The sequence below is a fragment of the Leishmania major genome, chromosome 8 (assembly GCF_000002725.2).
Source record: "Leishmania major strain Friedlin complete genome, chromosome 8".
Classification (NCBI taxonomy): Eukaryota; Euglenozoa; class Kinetoplastea; order Trypanosomatida; family Trypanosomatidae; genus Leishmania; species Leishmania major.
In genome coordinates this window covers 111,500-137,759 of record NC_007249.2, presented here as the reverse complement: position 1 = coordinate 137,759, position 26,260 = coordinate 111,500, and the positions used below count along the sequence as shown (strand labels likewise).

General features: G+C 65.3%; 3 protein-coding genes across 3 annotated transcripts; all 3 read right to left on the bottom strand.

Annotated features, from left to right (window-relative positions):
* Positions 1-561: 561 nt before the first annotated feature.
* LMJF_08_0360 (conserved hypothetical protein) lies at positions 562-2,718 on the bottom strand (the record flags this gene model as incomplete). The annotated part of the gene is made up of 1 exon (XM_001681013.2): positions 562-2,718. The coding sequence occupies one exon, from the start codon at positions 2,716-2,718 to the stop codon at positions 562-564; it is 2,157 nt and encodes a 718-aa protein (XP_001681065.2).
* A 2,269-nt stretch (positions 2,719-4,987) lies between these two features.
* Positions 4,988-9,424, bottom strand: LMJF_08_0350 (conserved hypothetical protein; the record flags this gene model as incomplete). Its single annotated transcript, XM_001681012.1, has 1 exon — positions 4,988-9,424. One exon carries the CDS (start codon positions 9,422-9,424, stop codon positions 4,988-4,990), a length of 4,437 nt encoding a protein of 1,478 aa, XP_001681064.1.
* A 1,742-nt stretch (positions 9,425-11,166) lies between these two features.
* Positions 11,167-25,422, bottom strand: LMJF_08_0340 (conserved hypothetical protein; the record flags this gene model as incomplete). Its single annotated transcript, XM_001681011.1, has 1 exon — positions 11,167-25,422. One exon carries the CDS (start codon positions 25,420-25,422, stop codon positions 11,167-11,169), a length of 14,256 nt encoding a protein of 4,751 aa, XP_001681063.1.
* Between the last annotated feature and the right edge of the window lie 838 nt (positions 25,423-26,260).

Here is a 26,260-nt window from a genome sequence, read left to right as displayed (position 1 = left end):
TGGGAGGGCGCACGCACGCACGCACGCACGCTTCCGGCCACGGGAAAGTAGGGAGGGAGGTGGGAGAGGGGCAGAGGTCCGTTGCATAGAGCGCGTGAGCTACGCTTGACTGCGATATCTAAGCGAGAGAGGCACGTAAAGAGAGAGAGGGAGAGGCGTCTGACGCAGCCCCCAACGAAGGGAAACACAGCTGAGTGATAGATCGGACAACGGATGCTCGCATGATGAGGATGGAAGTGCGCGTGTCCTCCTCGCTTGCTCTCGGTGTGTGTGTGTGTGTGTGTGTCTGCGTGCGTGTGTTCATGTGCACGCGTCTATATTGGAGTCCGTTTGAAGGGGGCGGACATGCTCACTTCGTCACGACACAACAGCACCAGCAGCAGGACGACGACCAGGAAGAGGGAAGCGTGGAATCACGCGAGACGGTGACGAGCGAGGAATGCGTGCCTGCATCGGTGTGGCTGTCGACGGCTCCCGAGGACTTGGCAGGCCGCGTGCTCACAGAGGCCACCACGACAGCCCCCGCTATGGTGCCCTCCCCTCTCCTTTCCACCAATACACTCATACAATGTTCTGAAGCGCGGCAAGCAACGCCACGGAATCCTTTCGGAGGCATGCCGCGATCGCACGAGCGCGGACGTCTTCCAGGTCGTCAATGGCAGCGAGATTGCACTGGATCGCGTGCGCCATGATGGACGGACACACATCGCACGTGAGCGTATCGGGGACGGGCGACAGCGGTGATGAGTCACCTCGGTCACCGAGGGTCTTGGCACAAACGGTGTTCACCATACGCTGACGGCACGACGCCTCCAGCGCATCGCACACGTTCGTCGCTGGCGCCAGCAGCGGAGCCACCTTGTGCATGGCACCGGCGTCATCGGACACGTCGCCGCCAGAGGAGCGCTCCGATGTACTCCCGGACGTCGACGTCGGCAGCGTGAGAGGACACTGTTGCTGCTGTGCTCGGTGCAGCGCTAGCTCCTTGTGGAGAGCCGCCTGGGCAGTGCGAAGCGCCGACTGTAACTCTGTTGCCTGTGCAACGTACGGAGTGATGGTTGCCTCAGAGGCGGCGTGTACACTGCTGCTTGAAGTCGTCCAGCTGAGGCCGGTCGCGCTGCAACCGTCTGTGCGTGCACCGCCTGCTGCTGCCACTTCCTTGATGGGGGATAGAAGCGCGTGCACGGGTGACACAGAGTCGACGAGCGGCGTAACACTCGACGTTGCCGGCCTTGCTGTGGTTGCCGCTGCCACTGCATGGACAGGCACCGGTGACGTCGACGGCAGCATCTCCGGCCGCATGCGCTTCATCTCCTGCAACACGGTGTCGCCAGACTCATCTTCTGCGAACGCTCGCGTGCTCTTGCCAGGGAGAAGACCGCCGCGCGCGTCGCCTAGCTCCACCTCAGCCACGTCGCTCATCTCCATCATGACGACGGGTGAGCGTGGCGCCGGCGACGCACCTCGCGACTGGACACAGCTTGCCGTACCCGTCTGTGAATCCTTCGCGGGTGCTGGCGCCACCGCGGCGACGCCTACCTCGTGCTGAAGGTAGGCACAGATGGCGCGTCGAATGGCGCGGGCCGAACGGCGGTGCCGCTCCGCCATCAGCCGCACCCACCGCCATAGCTTCAGCTCCTCCACAAAGGCACTACCGGCCAGCCACGCTGCTGGGGTCATCGACGGCCCGAGCAGCAGTACGACAGAGGCGGTGTGGCCACCACCACTCGTTCGTGTCTCGCTGGCCTCGGCGCGCGACAGCTCCGCCTCCTCGGCGCTGAGCGCACAGATCATCGCGAGAACGTGCTCGGCGTTGCGCTTCTGTGCCACCGCAGACGTGGCACCGCTGTGTCCATCTGGGAGAGGTGGCAAAAGTGAAGCGGGTGTGCTGCCAGGGCTCGGAGCTGAGGCTTCCGCCGTCCCCGACAGCACAACAGCAGCAGGATTGGTGGGTGCCGTGGAGGGAGGCATCGATGGAAACTGCAGAAGCTGAAGGTAGCGCATGCACGTCTCGTGGTGTCGCTCGTGGTGCCTGTGTAGCTCCGCCGCGGAAAGCAACGGCACACTAACACTGCTCGTCGCCGTTGCGGCAGCGGCAGCGTCGGTAGTGTCGCCGCGGCGGTTCGCCGTCGCGTCGCCTCTGGAGGGGCAGCCGTGGAAGATGCCGTAGAGCAAGAGGCCCACCTCATAGCTCGGTATGTTCTGAAAGGTGGCGTACGACGTCTCCAGCACGTCGTTCGCCCACGCTAGTATCGCAGATCGTGTGTACTGCGTTGTCGTCGTCGTCGTGCTCATTGTGGCGGAGGGTGCAGCACGCTGGGGAGGGAGGGAGGGAGTGCTGACGTCGTCGCACAACACGATGCTGCGTGGGCAGTCGAGCTGAAAGGAAAGATGCGGCAGGAACACGAAGAGGATGGCCGCTCTCAGATCAGCGCGCGCCCCCACAATGTGTGCTCGCACGTGTGGGTATCTAGAAAGAGCCACGCAGATGCAATCCCGACAGCAAGGCGGGACGCGCAAGGCACCAGCAGCAGCGGGGGGGGGAAGGCCACGTCGGCTGCAACACAATCCTCTGTGGCACCGTCTGACGACGTGGAAGGGTGGCGCAGTGAAGACGACAGCGAAGAGAAGAGCTGAGGAGGCATGATAGGGAAGCAGGGGTGGGAGGTGGGGGTTGGGGGGGGGAGCATTGGTGTTGTCTGCCGTGCGTATGCGCATCGTCCACGTCGTGAAGACGAGGGAGGAAGGATAGTGGAGCGTCAGAAGAGTTCACGTAACGCTAGTCACCGGTAAATTTATTCGTCAAGGAAGGGCACGCGGCCACGTCAGCTCTCTCTCTCTCTTCATCCACCTCCTGGCGCTGTGATTGGTGGTGCCGCCGATCCTGGTTGCTCCTCCGCCGCGGTTCGCTCCTTGTGGTGTCTCGCTGTGCTGCTGATCGGCTCGTCACGGCTGTTCATGCGCGCGCTGCGCTGACGTGCGGCGATGCACTGAGCAGAGACGGAGGAGCGAGTTACACACAGAGAGAAAGAGAGAGACGTACACACAGACAGACACCAACACACACACACACACACACACACGCAAATACATGCAGACATGTGCGACCAGCTTCGTCTCCGTCAGCGTTTTGAGCCGCCGCGATTCACTTCCCTGCTCTGGAGGGTTCGCGGGCTAGCAGCTCTTAGGCGCCCGCAATAAAACCTGAGGCCCTCATCAACTCCATCAACCGCGGAGATGGCCGGCGGTACCTCCCAAAAGGGAGACGGGGCCGGTGAGCGAGACAGCGTATCCGCAGACCACAGCCGACAAACGACGCCGCCGTCGCCGAGATGTGGTGGCTGCTGTCGTGGATGGCGCCGCTGCAAGGACGGCGACTGGTTGTACCAGCTGAGGTGCCGCCCGACTCGATGCAGCTCTAACACACCCATGTCCAGAGTCTCAAGGAAGGCAGCGCTGTCGTGCGTGACGCGGAGCAGCTCGCGCGAGCCTTTCCACGTTCACCGTATCTCGCGCGGACACCCGCTCGTGTGGCGAATGGAAACGTGCGGCACACAAAATACGGTAACGGGTGGTATGTCCACAAGCTGGTCTGTCCAGCGTCGCCGCAGTCGCGGTGCAGGAAAACCTGGTGCGCTACAACGGTACCCGCACCGACCCTGGCAGCAGTACGTACAGCACCACGCTCGGATTGCCTTGCTCCATGCCCATTGTGACGACAGAGTCCACGAGCACGCGGAGCCCGCTGAGGCGCTACTGCACCCAAAGGAGCCCCCATCCCCCCCCGCCTCTCTCCCTCGATGGTCTTAACCACAGCGCAAGCCCATTATACTTCGGCACACACAGCAGATGCCGAGCCTCGAGGCACAAGCCCCCGCGGCGGAGATCTCAGTAGCGCAGCACCAGGGCGGACATGCCGTCGATGGTTTTGACCGCGCAGCATGTGGCGAGCACCGCAGGGCCCTTCAGCCGCGTGCGAGACCCAAAGCCAGCGTTCAGTATTGCAGGCAGTAGGACGTCAACGTGCCCGCCGTACGTGCGCACCTGAGTCCAGCCCCCTCTCCCAGAACCTCTGGGAGGTGTCGCACCACCGTGAACTCGCGAACAGTATATGGAAGTGGATGCTCAGCATCGACTGCAGGTGCCTGACGCGTACAGTTCCAGCGCTAGCTGCGCGCCGTGGGAGGCGTGTAGCGCCCCATCGACTCGAGAGCAACGACGCTCTTTCTCCAGCACCTCTGCCATCAAAATGGGAGCCGCGTGATGGGGCATCTCGCTGCGGGTGGAGCTCGCAGGGGCTGCGGCTGCAGTCACCATGCGGTGGCGCCTCGCCTTTTCACTCATTGGGCGCTGTCGAGGATCGTCTCTGCCGTCTCCCGCGGGGTGGCGGCGTCGCGTGAGAGCGGCGTCCCATGGGCGGACACGCGACTCTGCGAGAGCGTGTGTGTGGAGCGCGGGTCCAGAAACCGCTGCTGCTTCGCGGTCTGCGCCTCTGTCTGCAGCAGCGGCTGACACTGCACTTGCCGCGACGGCGAAATCTTTCGTATTTTCACGAGTCGCGGTAGTGGTGGTTGGGGGTGAGGGGGGTGGTGGTCAGGTACAGCGCAGAGGGTAGTGTTGTGGACGGCATTGCCTACAGGTCTTCCTGCTGCGGTTGTGGCCGCCACACCAGCAGCCGCAGCCTGCACAGACAACCGCCTCCCGTGCTCCAAACTGAATCCTCCGCGTCGCCCCCCCCCCTTGCTGGCGTGCATCGTCGCAGGAGGAGGCTGTCCACGTGGAGTCGTCGCTCGGATGCTGATCCGGCAGCGTCGTCTCGACCAGACAGCACGGAGGAGTTGCGGTGCCTCGAGCGCTGATGTGGCTCCACCGTGACCTCTACCTGACGCACAGTAGACGTGAAAGGCAGATGCAACTAGCAGGCAAGCCCTGCGAACACGAGGTACGTCACGGCAGCGGTGACGATGGCAGTCGTCCACGCCGCTACCTAGCGCTTCGCGACTTTGTGACGCCCGCCTCGACCGCGGCGCAGAGGCGCCGCACCGATGACCACCATCGCTGTGAAATTGGAGCTCACACGCACCGACGATACATCAACCGCCGTCCCCTGGCCATCAGCGAGAAACTCGCGAAACACTGCTGGCGCGAAGGTGCGCCGCCCGCCGCCGAGCAGCCGCTCGTACTGCCGGGCAGCCGGCAACGCCGACGATGTGTTGAGCGACCCCCGCGAGCCACACGAGAAACAGGCTGCCGTGCCGTGGGCGTCCACATCGGCGTCGGGGCCGCTGATGTTGATACCCGGCTCCTGCGTGCGGTGGTGCACGTCAGCGGTGCAGCTGTGCAGGTCAATCACCCTCAATGCGGCTGCCACAATATCGTCGCTGACGTTGAGAATTGTTGGCACCGACGCTCCGCTATCGGGGCAGAGGCACGGCATCCAGCACACCTTCCCGCCACCCGGTGGCACGGCCCCCTCATCCCCTCCTACTGCATCATCATCCGCACTGGCGGCGCCACTGATGTTGCTCGACGGCGGGTCATCCCCGTCTGTGGGCTGAGTTTTGCACAATTTTCTATACCGGCGCTCCGGTTGCTGAAAGTGGATCACCCACCTCCGAGCGAAGATGCCGACCTCCATCGAGTCGTGCTGTTCGCCGCCGCCGCGTTGCTGCCGGGGTGTGCCAGCATCGGGCCTCAACGATTTCGTGGGACGACGCGGAACCAGCAGCGCTACGCGTGACCGCGCTTGCGGCGTCGCGCGCGCGGCATCCAACTCTAAATACCCGAGCAGCAGTGCATCGGCGTCTAGGCGACATGAGAGAAAGGACGACTCTGCACGACCGCGCCCATAGAGAGGGTGCACGCACATGCCGCTGCAGTGCTCATACGGCTCCGACACGATCCGCCAACGCGAGACGCGCGAGTTGGACCCGTCCGCACGTGTGATAGCCTTCCTCCAGCTGTAAACGATAGATAACGCATGTGCCATACGTGGGACACCGTCGCCGCTCATCGCCGATGGCGCCTTGGTGAGAGGGAAGGGTGGGCTGAGCGTGTCGCGCAAGTTTGGTTCGATGGCGTACACGCGCGCAGGCGTGTTTGCTTCCTTCCTCTCGTTGGCGTGCTCACTGTCCAGATACGCCGCGGCAAGGAACTGCGTTGCGTAGCCGAAGCCGCCGAACGCGTACCCCGAGGGCACCTCCACGTCCGCGAACGGTGCCGCGGCGCCTGCCTCGGCAGCACCAGCGGTGCTCTCTTCCCGCCGCCGCGGCAGATCCTCATGCGTCGATTCGTCGAGCTTCGACGGGGTGGTGGCGGACGGTCTCGTGTGCCGCGACAACGTGCGCTCGCCAGCGAAAGGTGGAAGGTGACCGCCTGTAGTGCTGCGCCGAGTGCGAGTGGCCTGAACCGTGTCTCTGTCTCCTCGCAAGACGATCCGGCTGTTTTCGCCACTGAGGCGCGCTGGCCTCGAGACGAGCGGCTTGTGCCCGCTCTCGCGGTCGTCGCGCCTGCCGTTGTCCGTGATGGGCACCGCCTGCTTCGTGGCCGCGGCAACGGCGCTTAGGTTGCCGAGCTTGTCGCTGCGACGCAGCGGGATACAATGCGCCTCGTTCCGCGGCCCCGAGGCGGTCGGGAAGACGCAGGAGAGCGCGGCCAGGGACTCGGCGTGATCCGCGAACTTCACGGCCGCACACGGCGGCCGATCCGAGTCCTCGATGTGCCAGCAGGTGCAGATTTCATTCGGCAGGGTCGACGGCAGGGTGACATTCTCCATGCAGGCAACCAGGTCAGGGAGACCGTACGTGTGGCGCTCTCCGGGGGAGGTCGACCCGACACCCTCCGAGACGACGTGGGTGGCGACAAAAGTGGTCAGCGCCAGCAGGACCACAAAGACGCTATACGGAGCACATACACATAACAACCGGAAGTGCCAGTTCTGCTGCAGCTCGTGTTGGTGGTAGCTGCGCCTGTCCTCGCGATGGCGTCGGCTCGAGGGGCTCGGCGCCGTGCTGCCGTGCGCCGGAGGCCAGCCTCTCTGCGAGCCCTCCGCGACCGCGGCGACGGTCGTGCTGGGAGTGGCGAGAGCCAGCGATGGAGAGGTTTGGCTAGGGGTAGGTGGGAGCAGCGCCGCGAAGGCTTCGATTTCTCGCGAGCCCGTCTCACCACCATCGCCGGCGTGCGCGTCCGCTGCATGGCTGTCCTCTGCTGCTGCCGGCGGCGTCTTCGCCAGCTTCCACGATCTGCCGCTTAGGCTACGCAGATGCAGCGGAGGAGGGCAAGTGATGCGCCGCACCCACGGCGCCGAGCATGGGCGGCAGCGGCCATTCTTGCCACCGCCACTCGTTGCGTTCTGCCCATTGCTGTCCTCGCCACCATCGCTGACCCGTCCCCAGCCGCTGACGTCACTGCTGCTCTCGGCGCTCCGCGTGCGCCCCTCAGCGACAGAGCTGCTCTGGGTCTGCTTGATGCAATCTTGTGTTCCGGCAGGTGCGCCTTGCGGATCGCTCAAGGGTCTATGAAGGCTACCGCCGCCGCTGCGACCGCTTCTGCCGTCCCCGCCAGCGTGCCAGTGAGAGCTGTGGGGCCGCTGTGCGGGTCTTGCAATGGTGTCCGCTGCGGTGCACAGTTCCCTTTTGCGCGCAGGCGCCGCGCGCCTACCCAGTTGCGGATGGAGCGGTCTGCCACCTGCGCCACTGTCGAAGGCGGCTGCCCCCAGCAAGCAGGCCGAGCCGGACGTGGGCACGAACACAGGCAGATCCGGCGCGCTGATTGAGCTCTCCGTGGTGACGCTGCCACTGCCGCCAAGGAGGTGGTCACTACCAGAAGCGCCGCTCTGCGTCTCTGTCGATAGTGGGCGTGGCAGCACCCCTGGCCACGCCAGCACCTGCTGCGGCGCCGTCAGTGTGGATCGGGCGAAGGTGCTAAGGCCAGTCGAGCCGCCGACTACGCTGCCATAGCTAGACACCGAGTCGGACCCGGCAATGGTGTGCATGAGCGACATGGGCCCCCGCCTTGCGGTCCGCCCTGATGGCGCATGCGCTGCAGTAAGGCTGCGCGCCGCTGGCCCGCCAGCCTTCAAGGCTGCGGTGGCGCAGGTGTGCACGTCGCACTGCCCTTGCAGGCGTGTCAGCTGCTGGCGCGGCGACAGCCTCGACGCCGACCCCGCTGCAGACGGCATAGCTCCCGTCGCCACCACTCTCCTCCCTCGTATCTGGATGAGACCACGGCAGCTGCTGTCTTCGTCACAGCCGTTGCCGCCCACCGCCTCGCACATATTTCCGTCTTCGAAAACGTCGCAGCTAAAGTTCCCGGCGCACGGTGTGTCACGTAAAACGTCACCATCCTCGCCGAGAGAGGACGCCGCTGCGTAGCCGAAGAGATCCTCGAAGTGGTACGGGGCATCCGTGCAGTCGCTCACCGACTGCGCGCTGGCAACACTCGCTGCCCGCCGCGCCAGCCTCAACAGCGACGTCGTCGCCGCTGCCGACGCAGCACGTGACGAGCATCCTCGACTGCTGACGGGCATGTGCTGCTCAAGCACGTGGTGGCTGTACGCAGAAACCCCTTGAAAGCCGCACAAGGGCAGCTCTACTTGCTGGCCGCTGCCGCCGTAGGAGTCGCTGGGAGTGAAGGGCGACAGAGGCGGGAGCGCGTCTGGTCCTGTGTGAGAGGAGCCCGTGACGATCGCCGCCATCAAGGCAGACGGCGCATCACTCGACCGCAGACTGCCTGTGGTGGCGAAGCTACTGCCACGAAGAAGCGCGGCAGTGGCTGCGGGCTCGGCGCCACTGAGTGGCGACTTTGGAGTCGCGAAGCAGAGCATTGCCCCGCCGGAGGACGGAGGGACTGCGGTTATGCCCGCCACTGCCAGGGGCGAGGCGATCGCCGCCGCGTCGTCCTTGGTGAAAAGGGAGATGAACGGCGTGGTGCTGCCGGTGCTGCCGGAGAGCGGCGTGAGGGACCCCAGGGTGGCAGATGCGAATGCCGCCCTCGTACCCTCGCGGGACACGGGCGTGATTTTGTACCTCAAGCGCCGTCGACCAGGCCGGGGTGCGTCGGGGTCCACCATGAGCGCTTCAGCAGCTGACATCAACACCCTGGACGACGGCGAGGCGCGCGCGACGCCCTTGAGCGGGGTCGCTGTGCCCGGCTCACCACGCCTACCGAGTAGTGCCGAGGGTGCATCACGGCAGCCTCCCAGCCACAGCAGCTCGGCGGGGATGTTCAGAAACGGCGCATCCTCGTCCTCCCGCGTGGCCGCCGCGCGGAGCAGCTCGGCTAGCTTGGGGGAGATGCTGTATCCGTCGACGACGCTGAAAAACGGCCAACTGCCGCTCGTGAGCCCCTTCGCGGCGGTGGGGGCTGTGGCGCTGGCCGCCCTCGGGGTGGCGGCAGGCACCGAGAGAGCCGAGGCGGACAACATGTGTAGCGCGTTCCCCGATCGCGCTGGTGACGCGGGAGCGTGGCCGCTCCCGTTCTTTACCGGTTGAGGCGGGGATACAGTGTGCGAGCCGGTCGGCGTCACGTCCGCTAAGAGCGGACCAGCTCGCGACGACACCGCAGAACTGGAAAGGGCACTGGCGAAGCTCACAGCGGGCAGCTGCTGCAATGCTGCGCCTGGGCGGACTTCAGCGGCGCTGCCGTGTGGATGAAAAAGTAGCGCGCCATCATGGTCGGCGAGGAGGACTGCGTTGTGGGACCGACTCCGCCGCGGCAGTGCGGACGTCCGAGGGAAGGTGGTGGCGCCGGACCAGGAAGCCGAGGCCGCGTCCACCTCCCGTGGCATGGTGGCTCACACACACACACACAAAAAAAAAAGAAAAAAAGGGCCAGAGAACGCGCTGGGGCGAAAACAGAAACGTGCGGAGCGCCGCAGCGCTGGCAACAACAACTCCCGCGACACACGCACACACGCAGGCGCGCGCACAACCCTGCACAAGCAGGTATGTATGTATGTATGTATGTATGTATGTGTGTGTGTGTGCACTGAGAGCAGAGGGCCGAAACAGATACACAAGAAGACAGCAGGCAAGAAGCGATTACGGAGACAGTAGTGTGCTTGTGCGCGCGCGCCCATATACCGGAGAGGGAGGGGCAAGTGCACAAGAAAAAGCAGAGCGGAGGCAGGAGACTTGCATGTAAGCAGAAGTGTATCGTTGCTTCGGTCTCCCTCTCTGTGACGAGCTCCGAAGAATGAGCGTATCAGCGAGAGGCGGGCAGGCGGGCGGGCAGGAGCTGCACGTGTGCAGGTGAGCGATCTGCTTATCGGCCTCGGCGATGGTCGTCCCCTCTTCCCGCTCTTGCACTCGCCCCTTTCCGCGAACAACACAGCTACAGCAAGGATGATTAGAAAGGAAAACGACGCTAAAAGAAAACATAAAAAACGTCACGATACAGCGTCACTGTCGCTGTGTGCGCGTGTATGTGTGTCTCTCTGGGTAGGCGAGGGAGGAGGTGAGGTGAGATCGGCTGCGGTGGTGGTGGTGGTGGTGTGTGTGTGTGTGTGTGTGTGTGTGAGGGGGGGGGGTCCAGTGCCGATAAGCAGACAAACTACACGAGAGAAAGAGAGAGCACAATGTGCACGCGCGGAGAGCCACCGTGAGAGCAAGCGCTTGGCATAGAAGGCGGTGGAGGGCGCTGCGCGTGTGTGTGTGTGTGTGTGTATGTGTGTGCGTTATGGCAGTGGTGAGGGGTCAAGGGAGCTAGACGGAGGTGGAGGGGGTTAGATGCTGGCGCAGACACCCAGACACGCAACGTGCGCAGAGGCGCTCAGGCAGAGGACCAGCGGCAGCCCACACAACAGTGAACAGCGTCAAGCCGACGTGAAGGAGACGTCCGACAAGCGCAGCGCGGCGGCTCGGTCTTGCGCACACGCATACCTTCTGTTTCGTATCTTAGGAGCACGCCCCCAGCAGAGAGAGAGAGAACGAGTGGCGCAGAGACGGGCACACACACACGCACACACACGCATACGAACGTGCTCATAAAAGGGGCAGTGGCGGAGGCCATCGGAGAGGGCCGAACGCTCAGGGGAGGCACGACACGCACCGCTGCGCTCCTCGTTGTTTCCCATCGTCCATCCTTTCCTGCCTCACAGGATCGCACGGCCTCGGCACATCCAAGATAAAACGTCGCCATGTCCGGCAACACCTCATGCTACAACCCTCACTTCGTACCGCGATTCCTCAGCGGCGCTGCCGCCTTGCCACGCGACGTCTGCAGGAGGTGATGCAGGCGCTGCAAGAGCGTCTGCTCGTCAGGTGTTAGCGCTCCAAGAAGGCTGTCCGCTTCACCGCTGATGCCCCCTTCACCGTCTACACGCTGCCCTTGCCTCGTTGTGTTCCTTTCCACAGCAGCAGCCGATCCTGTAGCGGGGGCTGCGTCGAAATGCTGCGCCGCAGCCATGGCACAACGGCAGTGCGCCGTGCGGAGCTGAAATAACTCCATGACCGCCCCAACAGCGGGCGCCGGAGCTGCCAGCGCAACGGCGTGGCGCAGCTGCGCGTGCCGCAGTAGCCGCCGACGTTCCTCGTGAGCCTCTGACTCGCCCGGAGCACCGCCCCCGTGCGTCGGGAGCAATTCTGGACAGTGGCGCGATACGACAAGCATGAAGGCAAGATAGTCGGGAGCGCACGTGCCGCGCTGGGCAAGCAGGTCGGCGTATCGGGCGGCGAAGGCGTGAGAGGGCGAGACACAAGGCGTTTTGGCACACGCCGCACGCTCACTGCCCTTAGTGCGACTTTGGGACTTCCCGCATCGCGTGCTGAGAGCAGCCTCTATCTGCGTGAGCAGTTTGAATACGAGACACGCCGAGGTCCAACCAGCCCCCAAGCTGCCGTCTCCGTCATGCGCAGCAGCTGTTGCGGCTGACGCGCTTAGAACCGGGTGCATCGAGAGCTGCTGAGCCACATCGACGAGTGCTGCGAGCCGATTGGCTGTCTTCCGGTTTACTCCAGCGGCACCGTCATCGCGGCCGCGCACAGTCGGCCGCACGGTGCGCTGTGCCGCCTCGGTGGCGGTGGGGGAACGGATCGATATCTCCGCTGCGGCGCGCTCCAGTTCCGCTAAGGGGCGCAGCAGCTCCTTCAGCAGAACCGGCAAGGGGAGCTTGGCGAGGTGCCCCCCGCGCCACAGGAGACGCAGGGTAGTGTAGTAGATACCCTGGAGAGATTGGTCGTGGTGACAGTGACGCCGTTGGCTCTGCGGCTGCGGCTGCTGACCGGTAGGCTGAGAAGCATCGCCGTCACCACTGTCAGCATCGCTGCTGGACACGTCGAGGCATCCGGCCAACTTGGCAGATGAAGGGTCGGCTTGGCACACGGGTACCCACTGCAGTCCTGCAGAGGAGGTGCTGAGTAGCCACACGCTTCCGTGTCCAGACCCAACATCGGCACCCACATCCACCTCGGGCAAGCGTGCGCCTGGCGTCGGAAAGGCAAAAGTCACGCGCCGCAGCGCTTGCAGCGGCGTCAGCACGGCACGCCAATCGTGAAGGACCGCTTGGGCAGACGGCGCTGAGAGTGGCGCATCCTCTGCAAGGCGAAAAAGAAGTGTCGTTGCGAGATGGCGCACCGCTGCGTGCGCATCGACACCGACACGTCCAAGACCAGTTGCGCGAGGCGAGGCAACAGATGCCACCGCTGGTGTTGCCGATGAACATTCCTGTCCCCACCGCGGCAGCGGCTGTGAGCATGGAAGGCTGGGTAGCGGCGTACCCAGAGCGTCGCAGCAGCGCACAAACGCCGAAAGAAGGGCGAGTTGATGTTCGTCTGAGACGGCACGCGAGTGCCGCGAGTGCGGCGATGCGTCTGCTGCTGAGAGCGCCGCCACCACGGCGAGTTCCAGCACCAGTGATGCGACATCGCCGACGCCGTCGCGGCGACTTCGATCATCGTCGTGCCGGGAGCTGTCACTATCACCGTTTTCCGCGTGGTTCCGTAGGCAGCCCTGCGGTCGTCTCCACAGCGGCGCTGAGCACGTGCGCTTCATCTCCGCGTAGAGGGTATACGCGCGAAGACACGCAAGCCTGCGGCGACGTACTGCCAGCGGTACTGGCACCCCTCCGCTAGTCGCTCCGCGGCCTGTCCTGCTACGGTTGTCTGCACCGCCAGCTTCTTCGTCCACACCCTTCAGCATACCACACAGGGCCTCCTCCAAGACGCAGAGCTGCGGTAGGACCAGCCTGGAAGCTGTACATGGGTGCAGCGTTGCCCCTGCTGCTGAGTCGCGGCTGCTCGCGGTTGCTCGAATGGGAGATGCAGCGGTGACATCTTCGCAGGCCAACCACGTCCTCAACCGCGTCGCCGCAAGCAGCAGAGGCCACGTCCAGCTCCCGCTCACCTGCTCAGTAGCCCCACCACCGCTGCCGTCTTCGCCGAGAGCCTGCAGCGACCCGTGGTAGAGTACCTCTATAACGTGAGCGCCGCTGCACACCTCCGCCTTTGCATCGCCCGTTTCTGTGCGCAGATGTATGCTCTCCGCCACGGATGTAAGTGCCGCGCCATCAGTTGCTCGTGCGAACGCATGCTCGGCAATGCTCGGCCCTCGAGCAACAACGCCGACCTTTCGCCCCGACATCCACGCGTCACGCACCTCTGCCGCGTCCTTCTCAGACAGCGCGCTCAGAGCGCTGAGGATCCGCCACAGCAGCACGCTTGCATCTGCCTGCAGCGCCGTGCGAGAGCTGCGCCGGCTCCGCACAGTGTCGAGCACCCCGCCCCTCTCTTTTTCCAAGTTCCGCAGCTGGCTATAGATGACGCCGAGGAGCACGAGACTGCGCACCGACAGCCGCGCCGGCTGCTGATGATGCAGAATGCTGACGAGTACAACCTGGACGAGATACCAGAGCGACGTCGCCGACGACTTTACGATGGTTCCAGCGCCTCGCTTGTTGTCGAGGCGCTCGCGCTGCTGTAGGGCGAGCGTGACGAGGCTCAGCGCCGCCTCCATCGCACACGTCGCCCGCGCCGAGGCCGAGAGGGGCAGCCACGGATGCAGGAGAGCGAACAGGGTCAGCCCCGCCTCCACTACGCGGTGCGAATCGTCGTTGGGCAACGGCGCGGATGCGCCGAGCGCCACGGCCTTCATGAGCGTCTCCAGGTAAGAGGCCTCGGCAGCCGCAGCGAGCGGGAGCAGTGCGTCGTGTTCATTGCCGCTGAGAAACTCGAGTAGTAGCCGCGGGTCTGCGTCGCGCGAGCGCCGTTGAACGGCAGCGACGACAGCAGAGAGAAGCGCATGCAGCTCGCCGCACGAGTCCGCGGGTGTCAGTGTCGGTGTAGTGGAGGTGTGAGCACCCCCGATGTTTTGACGGCGATCGGTTGGCCCGCTCCGCTGCTGCTCGTGTGCCTCACAGAGGGCTCCATATACAGTGGACAGCAGAGCCGCAGCCGCGTTGTCGCTCTCCGCTGTCGCTGTTGCTGCTGTCGTCTGCGGTGCCCGGGGATGGAGGGGGCGGTGCCGGCGACGCGCCGAGGTAGCGACGACACCCGCAAACTCTGTCACCACCTCCGCCGCGGCGTCGTCAGCGCGTGGTTCGCGATCCTCAACAGGAGAACGCTGTCGCGATGAGGATAACTCTTCCGCAGAGGTGGCAGAAACAGTGCTAGGCGGATATGTAACAGAGAGCTGCCGCAACAGGTGTGCAAGAGCAGGGTAGAAACATACCGCGGTTGCCTGCTCGACTGGATGGACAGGTCCCTCATGCATTACTGCCGTCACTTGCCTTCGCACCCTTGTCGAGAGTCTGATGCGTGCCGTGGCAGCCGCATCCCACCCATCCTCTCTCTGAAGACACTGTTGCCCATAATGCGAGCGGTGCTGCAGCGCACAGATCGCCGCCACCGCTGATACTATGCTCTGCTGCGCTAGCTGCAGCTCTCTATGCTGCTCCACGGTCCAGCCTAGCAGGCTTACGTGATCACGAATGTGCTGCAGACCGCGCAGCTGGAAGCAGAGGATGCGCGGTGCATCCTGGCCATCCACGAGGCGGGACCGAAACGCAGACGACACCAGCGAGGGCGTCACCTGCTCGTCAAGGGCGGACAGGGACGCCAGCCGCTGCAGCTGATGCGTGACGCGCGTCAGCGCAGCGACCGACGACGAGGCACGACGCCCGCGACGCTGTGCGACTCGGCACAGCAGACTGTCCCCGCACAGGAGAAGCACATGGAGGTACGAGTGCCAGGCGCTGCCAGCAGCGTCTAGTTCGCCTCCACGGCGAGCGGGCAGCGCCCTCGGACCGCGTACGCAGGAAAGAGGCATGAAGACGGCCCACGGTGACTCAGCGGGTGTCGGGTCGCCCTTGTCTTCCGCGGTCACGGTTGTTACCGCCCCCTCCATGCCATGTGCCCCGGACACCGTGGCAGCGGCAGCAGGGGCAAGAGAAAGCAGGCGCTGGCGCAGTTGACGCAGCACGGAAAGCAGCTGGAGCGTGTCACCGCTCACAGCGCTCTGAGAGCGGAGGCCTGCGTGCTGCCGCCTCGACTGCTGCTGCTCTTGTTGCAGGCGCGCATCCTCGAGCGACACCAGGCCCAAGAGCGACTGCATCACCACCCCTGCGCCAGCCGGGGTGGTCCCGGTAGCCGTGCTGTCGACTTCAGCCTGCGAAAAATCCATTTCGACGGCGCCGACAGCACTGCCGCCCGCTGGGCCGCATCCGGATGCCACGCCGTGGCCGCCACGTGGCACACACACCAGGGCCAGGCATCCACGCCGAACATACGCGTCCGCGGCACGCCACACATCGGTCAGCGATACGGCGGCAGTGCTCTGCGATGCAGATTGCGCACGCCCCCTCGAGGTTCCAGGTTGTCTGCTGCCTTGCGCGGCGGAAGAGGGCGGCAGGCACACCGCCGGTAGCAGCACGCATGTCGCACCCTTCACGTCGTACGGCCTGACAGTGGCTGTCCTGGCGCTATCCGGACAACGTTCTGCACGCGCACCTGATCGCCTTGTCTGCGGCGCCGACACGTGCTCTCGCCTCCACGCACACAGGTACGTGACCGCCGAGACTGGGTGGCGGACCGTGACGGTGACAAGGGTGTTCTCGTCGGAGCTCTTGCGCATGCACGCCCGTAGTTGGTAGGTCTCCGAGGCGGCAGGCGGCCACAACGACCACGCCCGCTCCGGTGACGCGTGCGCGGCCTCTTTTGCCAGCCTCGGCGATACCTCTGCGGTGACGGGGCGAGGGAGCGAGGTTAGCCATGCGCCTGCATCACGCAGCTGCGCACTGGCCTCCCTCTGCAAACGCGAGAGCTCCGCTGCAGCCTTGTCGTCTGCCGCTCCTGACGAATACGAGTTTCGTGGGGACGAGGAGGACGTCAAAGGTTCCTGCGACACCGCCTGCAAGCGCGCCTGAGCGCGACGCAGGTGCTCCTCCAGGGTCACGAGGCCCAGCGTGGGGGATCGCGTGGCGCCTCTGTCCGCGCCGCTGCGACAGAACGCCTCGATGCGAGCGCGGATCGCCTCCGCCTCGCTCGTGGCGCTGCACTGGAACACAGGCTGCGAGGCCATCACCTCGTCCGCCAGCACCGCGACCCAGTGCGCCGCCAGTTCCCGCTTCAAAGAGCCCAACTGGCGCTGCCCGCTCACCAGCCACTGTCGCCCCTTCGCCCGTGGAAGCGGTGGCGTACTAGCGGTGAGCCGATCACACGCGCGAGAGGCTATGAGGAAGAACATCGCGTACACGTCCAGCACCGTCATGCAGCGCCGGTCTCTCGAGCCGGCTTCTCGTAGCGACAGGCTTCGTGTCCGGCTGTGCACCTCAGCGGCAACGACTCCGTCGTCATCGCCAGCACTGTCCCAATTCTGCTCCCGGCAGTCCAGCTCTGCAGCTCGTACAAGAAGCGTTCGCCAGGCGAGCATCACGGTAGCCGCCACGCGCTTCGTGGGCAGCGCCATCAAGTCCGTCATAAACGCGGCGTCGCTGAGAAGGCCAACGCAGGCGGGGTGGGACGGCGCCGTGGCGAGGTCGCACATGCGCAGCACGATGCGCGATGCGGCATCCCACACAGCCGGCGCAGTAGACGTGCGGAGCGCCTTCACCAGGCGCGCACCTTCTTCGCAGGCGAGCTGGATCGCAGACAGCGGCGCCCCTGCACCGGTGCAACGCCCATAGCGGGTGCTGCCGAGTGAAGAGCTCGGCGCGGCGGGGGCGGGAGGCAGCGGCCGTGACGGCCCGACAGCGAAGCGGCCTCCTCGTGCGTGCACTGTTGGCACCGTGTCACTGGCTGTACTCAGCACAGGTGGCGAAGCAGAAGCGCCTCGACCACACGGGGGAGCGGAGCCGCTCCCGTTACGGTCTCGCACGCCTCGCACAGCGTCGACCTGGTGTTGCGCGGTGACCATCAGCGCCTGTGGTGCCTCAGCCATTTTGCGCCGCTTGCTCTCTGGCTGCTGCTGCTGTCGTTGATAGAGCTCGAGCGCCTCAGGGAACGGCATCGTGGGCGTCTCACCGTCGCCAGCGTGCGCCATCTCCTGTGTGGCTGCGCGCTGCACGCGCGTCGCGTACTCGAGGAGCGTTCGCGCCACAGTAGTCGGCCACGGGCCACACGAGAGCAGCGCAACCCGCAGCCGGCGCAGCGTTGTGGCATCCGTGCAGCTCAGCGCGTTGCACTTTAGCCGGGCCGGCGGCAAAGCGTCTGCGGGAAAGGAGGACGCCGGTGAGCACGCGGCGGGCGGGTACGGTGTGCAAGTAATCCAACGACACGCCGTGCGCACCGCATGTGGGGCGACGTAGCCGAGATGCTGCACTAGCTCTAGCAGCATGCACTCCCGCCTCTGCGCTGCCACCGCCGCTGCGACTGACAAGGACACGAAGGCGACGGGAGCGCAAGACGGACCGTCACACATGAGTGATGCATCACGCAGCACGGCAAGAATGAGCGCCGACACAAATCGCTCCCGCAGTGGCTGCGCAGGCAGCAACGCCAGGGCTCCTGCTGAGGATGTGCGCAGAAGTCCACTACCGCCAGCGCGACTGAGGGTGCGGCCTGCTGCCGTCCATGCGCTGGACAAGGCGGGCTCCCCTGCGTCATCGCTCGCTGCCACTTTCGCCTCCGCTACCGAGTCATCTTCTTCGCCGTATAATAGTAGCTTCTTGAGCCACTCGCACGACGGTGCTTGCGAAGTGCCGACAGCACGACCGCTGCCGGCGCCGACCTGCACCGGCGGCCACTGCTCTCGGCGCGCCTCTGCCAGCTGATGATGTCGTACGAGAGGGTGCCTTACCACACCCATGAGTACCAGCGGATGGCGGGAGAGGAGGGCTGCGTACACGGCGAGGCGCTCGCTGTGCAGCGCAGGCGCCTCCGTACAAGCACCACTCGAGCGAAGCACGTCACTGGCCGCGTCAGATTCGCTTTCCTCGCCCAAACGCTGCAGCTGCCGCCAGAGTGTCGTTGGCACGGCACACATTACACCCAATGACCCCTCGGCGGCAGCGTCACGCTCGCACCGCATCGGTCTAGGCACATCAGGGCTCCCCTCATGTGTTGTGTCCTCAACAGCGGCAGAGGGGTGACAGCCATCATCGACGAGAGCTGTAAACAAGCGCCAGAGCAGCGCCGCGTGCGACGGCGAAAGGCATGTCATCACGGCGCGCTGGAAGGAAGCCTCCAAGGCAGTGATCGACACCGCCGTCATGTGGCCGGGTGCGATCACCAACACACCGTCGGGCGGCGTGCTCCGAGTGAGGTACGCTAGCAGCGTGCGCTCCAGCGTTCGCACTGTCGCCGCTGCCGTGCAGTCCACCGATTCGGTGACATCGCGGTGCTCGCCATCGACGAGTTCGTCCAACTCCATAAAATCCGACTGCTGCAGTGCACGCGCGTCTTTCGTCTCCGTGAAGGCAGCGAAGGAGGACGGGTAACGGGCGAGAGCCTGCTGCAGCGCTTCCCCCGCCCTCACCAGCCGCGCGGGCACCGCGGCATCACCAGAGACACTGGCGAGGTGCTGCAAGACCAAGCATACGCGCAGATGTTGCGCACGCGACTCGCCGCGACTCCACAGCCGCGCGCGCGTGACCTCTGGCAGCCGCGAATGGACGCTGCCGCACCAACCAGAGACGTAGAGATCCGCAAACGATGCCACGAGCCGTTGCAGTTGTGTGCGGATGTGCGTCAGCGCACTCCTCGCCACCAGCGACCCGTTCACACAAGGGAAGACACTCCCAACGTCGCAGCTACATGCGTCGCTGGCACCTCGTAGCTCGCTCGCCGGCGCAGCGGCCGCCTCGAGGTCCAGAAGCGTCCACCAAGCCATGCACTCATCCAGCAGTGCCGCAGCGTACTGAAGGGCACCTGACAGACACCAAAGAGTGCGCAGGAGTTCGACACCGGCGGTGCGCGGTGCGGCGTCCGTCGCCTCCATGAGCACCGATGCGTGCTGCACGAGCGATGCTACGTGCCGCAGCATGCCTTCAGCTGCCGCCACCCGCGAGAGCAGGGCCGTGGTGCCACCAGCTTCTGACGCCGCAACGGTGCCGATGGTGTGTGGGCGACGTGGTGGTGCGGCTGCAGCAGTGGCGGTCACACACCGGAGGACGTAGGAGAGGCTGTCCATGGCAAGATGGCTGAGGTGCACGGGCCGCAGAGGCCCTGCGCCACCGCTGACCGGAAGCGAGGGGCTCGCGAGTCGGCTGAGTGCGTCGTAGTACTGCTGAGTGGTTCGCGACAGCAGCTCACGCACCTCTCGTGGGGAGGTCGCGCCTTCGGTCCTCACCACACTTCCGCTGAGGGATGTGGCTGACGGCACTGGCGATGCAGCGGCGATTGGGTCGCCTGCCAGCTGCATGAGAGTCGTTGTAGGGGCACAACTCTCGAAAGCTGTGCTGCTGTGCTGCATCACGGTCGTCATGTACGCGATCGCGGCTGATGTGGTGTCCGGCATCCCGGAAGACGAGAGGCTGCACGGGAGCATCGTCGATGCTGTTTCGTCACGAGGACCGCTCGTGACATCGGGCAGGTCGCCTTCATCGAAGAGGCGCGCACGCACCCGCTGAAGTATCCCACTTCGCAGCTGGACTCGCCACTCATCCACAGAGCTTCCCAGCCTCCACTCGCTCGAGGCTGCCATAGGCACACAGCTTCGGCCGCCTGTGAAAGAGGCCTGCTCATGGGCTTGGTAGTCGCCGTCGCCGTCGCTGCCGCTGCTGCTGCTGCTGACTCGCTCGGGCGCCTCGTGCGCGCGCATCTCCGCCGCCCACACATCTAGCGCCTGCAGGGCAGCCAAGATCACCTGCGCGCACTCGGCAACGGCCAGGTAGGCGCGCTGCTGCTGCGCCGGCGATATCCACAGCACTGTCGACTCCAGTCGGTACAGCTCCCACAAGTAGTCCCAGACGTAGCTCAGTAAGGCGTCGCTGTGCCGTACGAGGCACCAGAAGTCTTGGTTCGCGCGCGCGGCGCGGCACGCGAAGGTGTGACGCGTCACCACCACCGACGAAGTCACGTCTCCCGCGGCCACATCCGCCATGGCAGGGGCGACGTCGGCGGCCGTCACAGCCGCAGCTGCAGTCACGACGAGAGCGTGCATGGGCCGAGGGCGAGCAGCATCGACCATCTCAGCCATCTCTGCACCGTCCAATTGAAACACCGCGGCAAGCAGCCGCGCTACAACGTCGGCCGTGGCGGGGTCGTCGCTGTGAGCGCGGTCGGCCAGCGAGTGTAGCGCCGCGGCATCGAGTCCGTCCACAGCTGTAGCGGCGCCCTCGCGAGCAAGCACCGATTGCGGTCGCAGTCGGCACCACCGCAGCGCATCATGCAGCACTGCCGTCAAGGGAATGGCGGCGCTGTCGGAGTGCAGGACACACCGCAGTGAGGCCGGCAGCGTCGGCGAGAGTCGCTGCACCGCAGCTATGCAGTTCGTGGCGTACGTCATCGCGCGAGACGTGGCAGCCGCAGCTGCACTGACCGCGCAAGCAGGCGTACCCTTGACGTGAGCGTGGTATCCGCTGCCCCCCAGCATCGCATCGTCGACCGGCTTGCTCGTCGAACCGATGCCTGCGGTAGCGGCCTCGGCAACGATGTCGGATGGTGCAGCGGCACTCTCCTCCAAGGCAGCATGCATGTGTAGGAGCATCGTCATCTCCGCATCCTCGGCAGCGGCATTCCTTACCGAAGGATTCTGCAGCAGCACGGCGCCGCCACGTGGCTCCTCGGAGCCCGTTGGCGCTTCAGGTGACGATAGTTCCGACGGCACGTGATGGGCCTCCACGTACGTCAGAAGAGCGGTTAGCGGCACCCGCGTCAACGAGGATGCCGTGACTGGAACACCGTAGGTGGCCGCGTCCTCATCGCACGCGGCCACCACGTGCATGCTCGCCAAGCGCAGAAGTGTGACGCACGTGTCCAGTGATAGCAGCGGCACGACCCGGCCATCGTTCGCCTTGACCGTCGGACTACTCCGCTTCCGTGCATCCTGCGCTGACGCGCGTGACAGACGCGAGGGTGGCGGTGATGTGGCGTGCGCGCTCGCGAACCGCAGGTATGCCCGCACGGCGGTGGCCGGGTCGTTGTTGGCGTCGCAGAGCTGGACTACCTGGTAAAGCTCTTCCATGGATCCGCGCGCCGACGCACCGCGCAGCACATGAAGCCTCTGCCGTGACCCTGACGACGACAACGACGGTGACGGCGACGGCAGTAGCGCCGCCAGCAGCTGAGCGCTCTGCACGGCGTCGCTGTCCCACTCGTCAGCGAAGAGGGTGGCACCCGTGGAAGACGACGACGCACGCTGCGGCGACGCACGGGTCTGCATCGAGCGCGGGCGCGCGCATAAAAACCTCTGGAGAAGAGCGAGCACATTGCACTGCGCCTCCTCGTCACACCCATCCGTGCCGCCGGCACTGGGGAGAAGTGCCAACGCACGACGTGCCACCGCCAGGCTCTCGTACCACGCCTGCTCCACGCGTCGACACGACTGGCGGTGCATACGTGACGCAAGAGACGCGTTTTCTCGCCGGCTGCCGCGCCGCCTCTCCGCTGCTGCTGCCGCCACCCGTCTGCTGTGCCGGTGCAGTGCACGCTGGTATGCCTTCCACGCGCCGGCGATGACAGCCCTGGCCAGCACCGCACTCTCGCACGGTGGCGGTACGTAGAGCAACAAGCGTACGAGAAACGGCAGCGGCGCCCGCTTTGCCGTCTCTGCAAACAGCTCCACCTCCGCCAGCCGCAGGCGTCGGTACTGGCGCTCGTGCGCGTAGAACAACGCGACCGCCTCTTTCACGCAGCGTCGCTTCGAGAAGTCACGCATCGCCTCCACAAGGCTCTCGTGCTGCTGGTCATTGAGGAGGCGTCCCTGGCGGTGCTGCAGGACGTTCAACGCACCGCCCCCAGCCTCCCTCGCTGCAGTCATCGCGTGCGTGAAGATGCTTGTAACCCTATCGCCGGAGCTGAGGTCACCCTCGAAGAGCGCGACGCCCGCGTCGGCAGTTGCCAGTGCGCAAGCACACGATGAATGTGCCGTGTGAGGTGATGGCGCGGCGGTGGCAGAGGACCCCGCGACGGCATTCCAGGCTTCACGCGCCTCCCCGGGGCCCGGGAGGGCGGCAGAGGCAATCGCGAGATGACACACGTGCTCCAGACTCAACATGTTGTAGACCGCAGTGCACGCCACCCTCGCCGCCTCTGCATCCGCCGTGGACGGTGCCGGCGAAAAAGGCAGTTGTGACGAAGACAATGCGCTGGAGGTCGTCGTCCACGTGGCGGCGAGGTGGGCAGCGGTGTTGCACAGCCGCATGATTCGCATCCCTGTCCAGTAGCAGGAATCCCGAAGGCGCGGCAGCGGAGCCGCGGAGTCCGCCTGCAGGCTGGACTGCTCCTCCCACCACAGCGCGAGTTGCGCCGCCGGCGACAGGGACGCAAGCGGGTCGCGCCGCGGCTCCTCACCGCTACCGTGCTCCGTCGATGCGGGCACTGCGCACCGAGATGCCCCCCGAGCAAGCTGCGCGTGTCGTGCAAGCATGATGCTGCCCATCACCCCCGGCCACCAGCTACGCAGCGCTGAATACACGTCGCTGCTCTCTCGCCTACCGTGCTGTGGATGTCCTCGGCTGTCGACCAGGGACGTGACCGCTGCCAGGAAATTGTGTGTGGCCGCGGCCTGGTCACGAAACGAAGTCGAGGCACATGCCAGCAAGACGACAAGACACACACCAGCGCCATGCACCCTCTCCGTTGTGAGGTCGACGTTGTCTTCTTCATCCGATTGTGCACTCGCCGTCGCCGTCAGTGCCGTGCAGAGGCGCGACAGCAGCGCCTGCGACGCCTCTGCGCGGGCAGCATCCGTTGGAGCCGACGCGAGCATGCACTGGAGCGCCAGCACAGCTGATCGAGACGGCGCGACCCCAGCGCCCTCTCGGGTTCCTCCACACACTCCGGCCTTTGCCCCGAGACGCGCTGCTCCCGCACTTCGGCGCGCCCTCGCGCGTTCCTCGTGATGGACTGCCGACAACAACGGTGGTAGTCTCCTCAGCGTCCCCAGCGTCGCCTCTGCCATTCTCGCGATTGCTGGCGGATCCACCTGGGAAAGGATGGAGGATAAGAATTGACTTGACAACGCTTGCCACGACGCGGGCAGCAAGGCGGCGGCTGCACAGGTGGAAGAGGGGCACAGTCGGCTCCACACCTGCTCCAGGGTATCGCGTCGTTGCAGGAGTAGGCCGTGCTCCCCGGAATCCGTGTCACCTACCCCCGAGCATTTCGAGGCAGCGCCGTCACGGGCACCGGCGACGTCCATAGCATCGGCGTGTTCGAGTGCCGGTGCGCTCGCCGTGGGTGACGTGCGGAGCAAGGGACCGACAGCGCAAGCGTGACGCAGCCGCCACGCGGCGCTGAGGGCCATCCCTGGAGCGAGCAGCACCACCTCCTCGACAAGTACCTCCCGATCTAGCGGCGTCGCGGGGCCGCCCATCGTTGAGGGGAAGAGTTGGGGTGCGCTCCCGGGTAGCAGCAGCAGGCGTGAAATCGACGGCGGGCAGCCGTCAAGCACCTGGCAGACGAATCGGCCGGTGGCGGCCGCCAGTGCTGCGGTGCCACCGTCTAGGCGAGCGTCTTTGTAAGAGGAAAGAGAGCGGCGCCACGCTGCCTGCCGTGGTGTCGGTGTGGGTTGCCGCACTGTGTCGCCCGCTCCTTCATCGCCGCAAGTGAAGCGCCGCGACAGCCACAGAGCGCCGCGGACTTCGTCTATGCAGGGCGCCAGCGTATCCGCAGAGGCGCGCTCCAAGAGATGCTCGATCAGCAGCACGGCGGCACACACGTGACGGAGGTGCTGGGCACCGTTCACATCAGCGGCTGCACAGTTGCCACGCCACGAAGCGCTCTGCACAAGCAGGCGAAGAAGCAGCAGGAGAGGCTCCGGCAAGGCTGCGCGTTGATCCCTGTGCACTCGAACCGGGTGCAACGAACAACACGAGGTCTCAGCGAGGCAGCAGAGCTGCCCGCCAAACCAGCTGTTAAGCGAATCCACGTCGCTGGCGTCCGTACGCGTTGGCAGCAAGATAGCCCCTTCATTCTGTTTCGTGCAGAAGGCCAGCACACCCTCCACAAGGCGACGCGTTGCGCGCACCATATGGACACTGTGTGGCGCTACCGCAGTCGCCTCCCACGCGTCCGCCTCGCTGTGCCTTGTGTCTGTGCCAGCGACGCCAGCCACATCTCTCTGACAACCTGCATGCCTCAGCGCGCACAGCTGGGCAGCCGCCACGACGATGATGCACTCGTACACAGCAGAGAATTCGCTAACCCCACTCACCCAATGCGACGCGCGCGTAGAGCAGGCAGCACTGTCACCGAGCGCAGCACAGACCTCATCAGCGAGCACGAGGAGTACAAGCAGCTTCCACTGCAGCTCCGATGAGCCCCATGAATGACGCGTTGCTAGCATGAGTGCAGCACCTGGGCGACAACCGCTTGCCGGCTTTTTGCACAGAGACACGTACGTCTCCACCACGAACGCCGCCATCGAGCGCAGCTCCGCCTCTGCCGCCAGCTCTTCGTCCCCCGCGGACGGGGCTGCGGTTTCCGATCGCCAGCGCAGGGCTCGCTGAAAGTGCGCTCGCAGTGCTGCTTCCGCTGCGAAGGCCCACGTACACCTCGAGCTTCGGCGAGCAGTGCGCATGGGATGCCCCACATGAGCTTGCCGGTACGATTCGGCACACGCGCGCTGCCACGCAGCAGCGAGTCGCCGCGCCACGCGAGGCTGTTGTGGCCATGACGAGGGCCCAAGAGAGGACAGCGACTCGTGACCCCATGATGAGCGCCGCTCATCATCATCCACAAAGCAGGGCAAGAACATCGATGCTGCTGCGCGAGTGCTGCCCGCATGAGTCGCATAGGTCGTCCTGTGTGACCATGTGGGGGTGCGCGAGCCGGTACGGTGAACCCGGAGCGCATGCCCCGCCGATGGCCCACGCATGCCGGCATGCATGCGGCTAAGACCTCCTCCCTGCTGCTGCTGCTCTGCCGTCGCTGCTCTCCGGCGAGCCCTCTCGACAAGCGACGGGTCAACGGCAGTCCCGCACGGCCCGGCCCCTGCGCGCACATGTGTGATGGCTGTTGCGACTGCGTTATGCGAATTTGTGCCGGCTAGATGCGCTCCGGGCGGCGCGGCTGTCGCGGAAAGGGGACGTAGTGCTCGTCGCGCATCACCGCTGTCGATGCTTTTGGGAGTGGCACATATCGCCAGCAAGCGCGGCACGACACACTGCCACCCGCGCGCAGCTGGCTTGACCGGGGAGGCATCGACTGGTGAGGATGGCTGGCTTCCTGCACCTGGAGTGATCGGAAAGGGCTGCGACGGTGTAGCTGCAGCGATGAAAGTGGCGCGCAGCGCCTCGTTGCACAGCAGCAGCACCTCCGTCGCCTGCCGTCTCTGGCGAGCGCATGGCTGCGAGACGCACTGCAAGAGCAGCAACGGCTCGCCCAGCACGAGGCGCGCGGCAGCGGCGGTCCATGACGCGTTGCCCTTGCCGGTGACGGCACGCCGGAGGAGGTCGAGGCAGAGACTCCAGCCTCCGCTTCGAGCAAGTCGCGTGAGTTGATTCGTGAGGTGTCTCACCATTCACCGTGGCGGGCAACCAGATGAGGATGATTATAAAAACGAACAAAGGAACAGCGAGATGTCGCCGTCGTTAGCGTTATTGGTGAGGGCGGGCTCACAGCCGCGCGCACGCCGAGAGAGAGAGAGAGAGAGGCGCACGCGGAGAGCCAGCGAGCGGTTGTGCGCTGCAGCTGTCGAAGGCGTGGAGTGCACGGCAGTGGCTGCC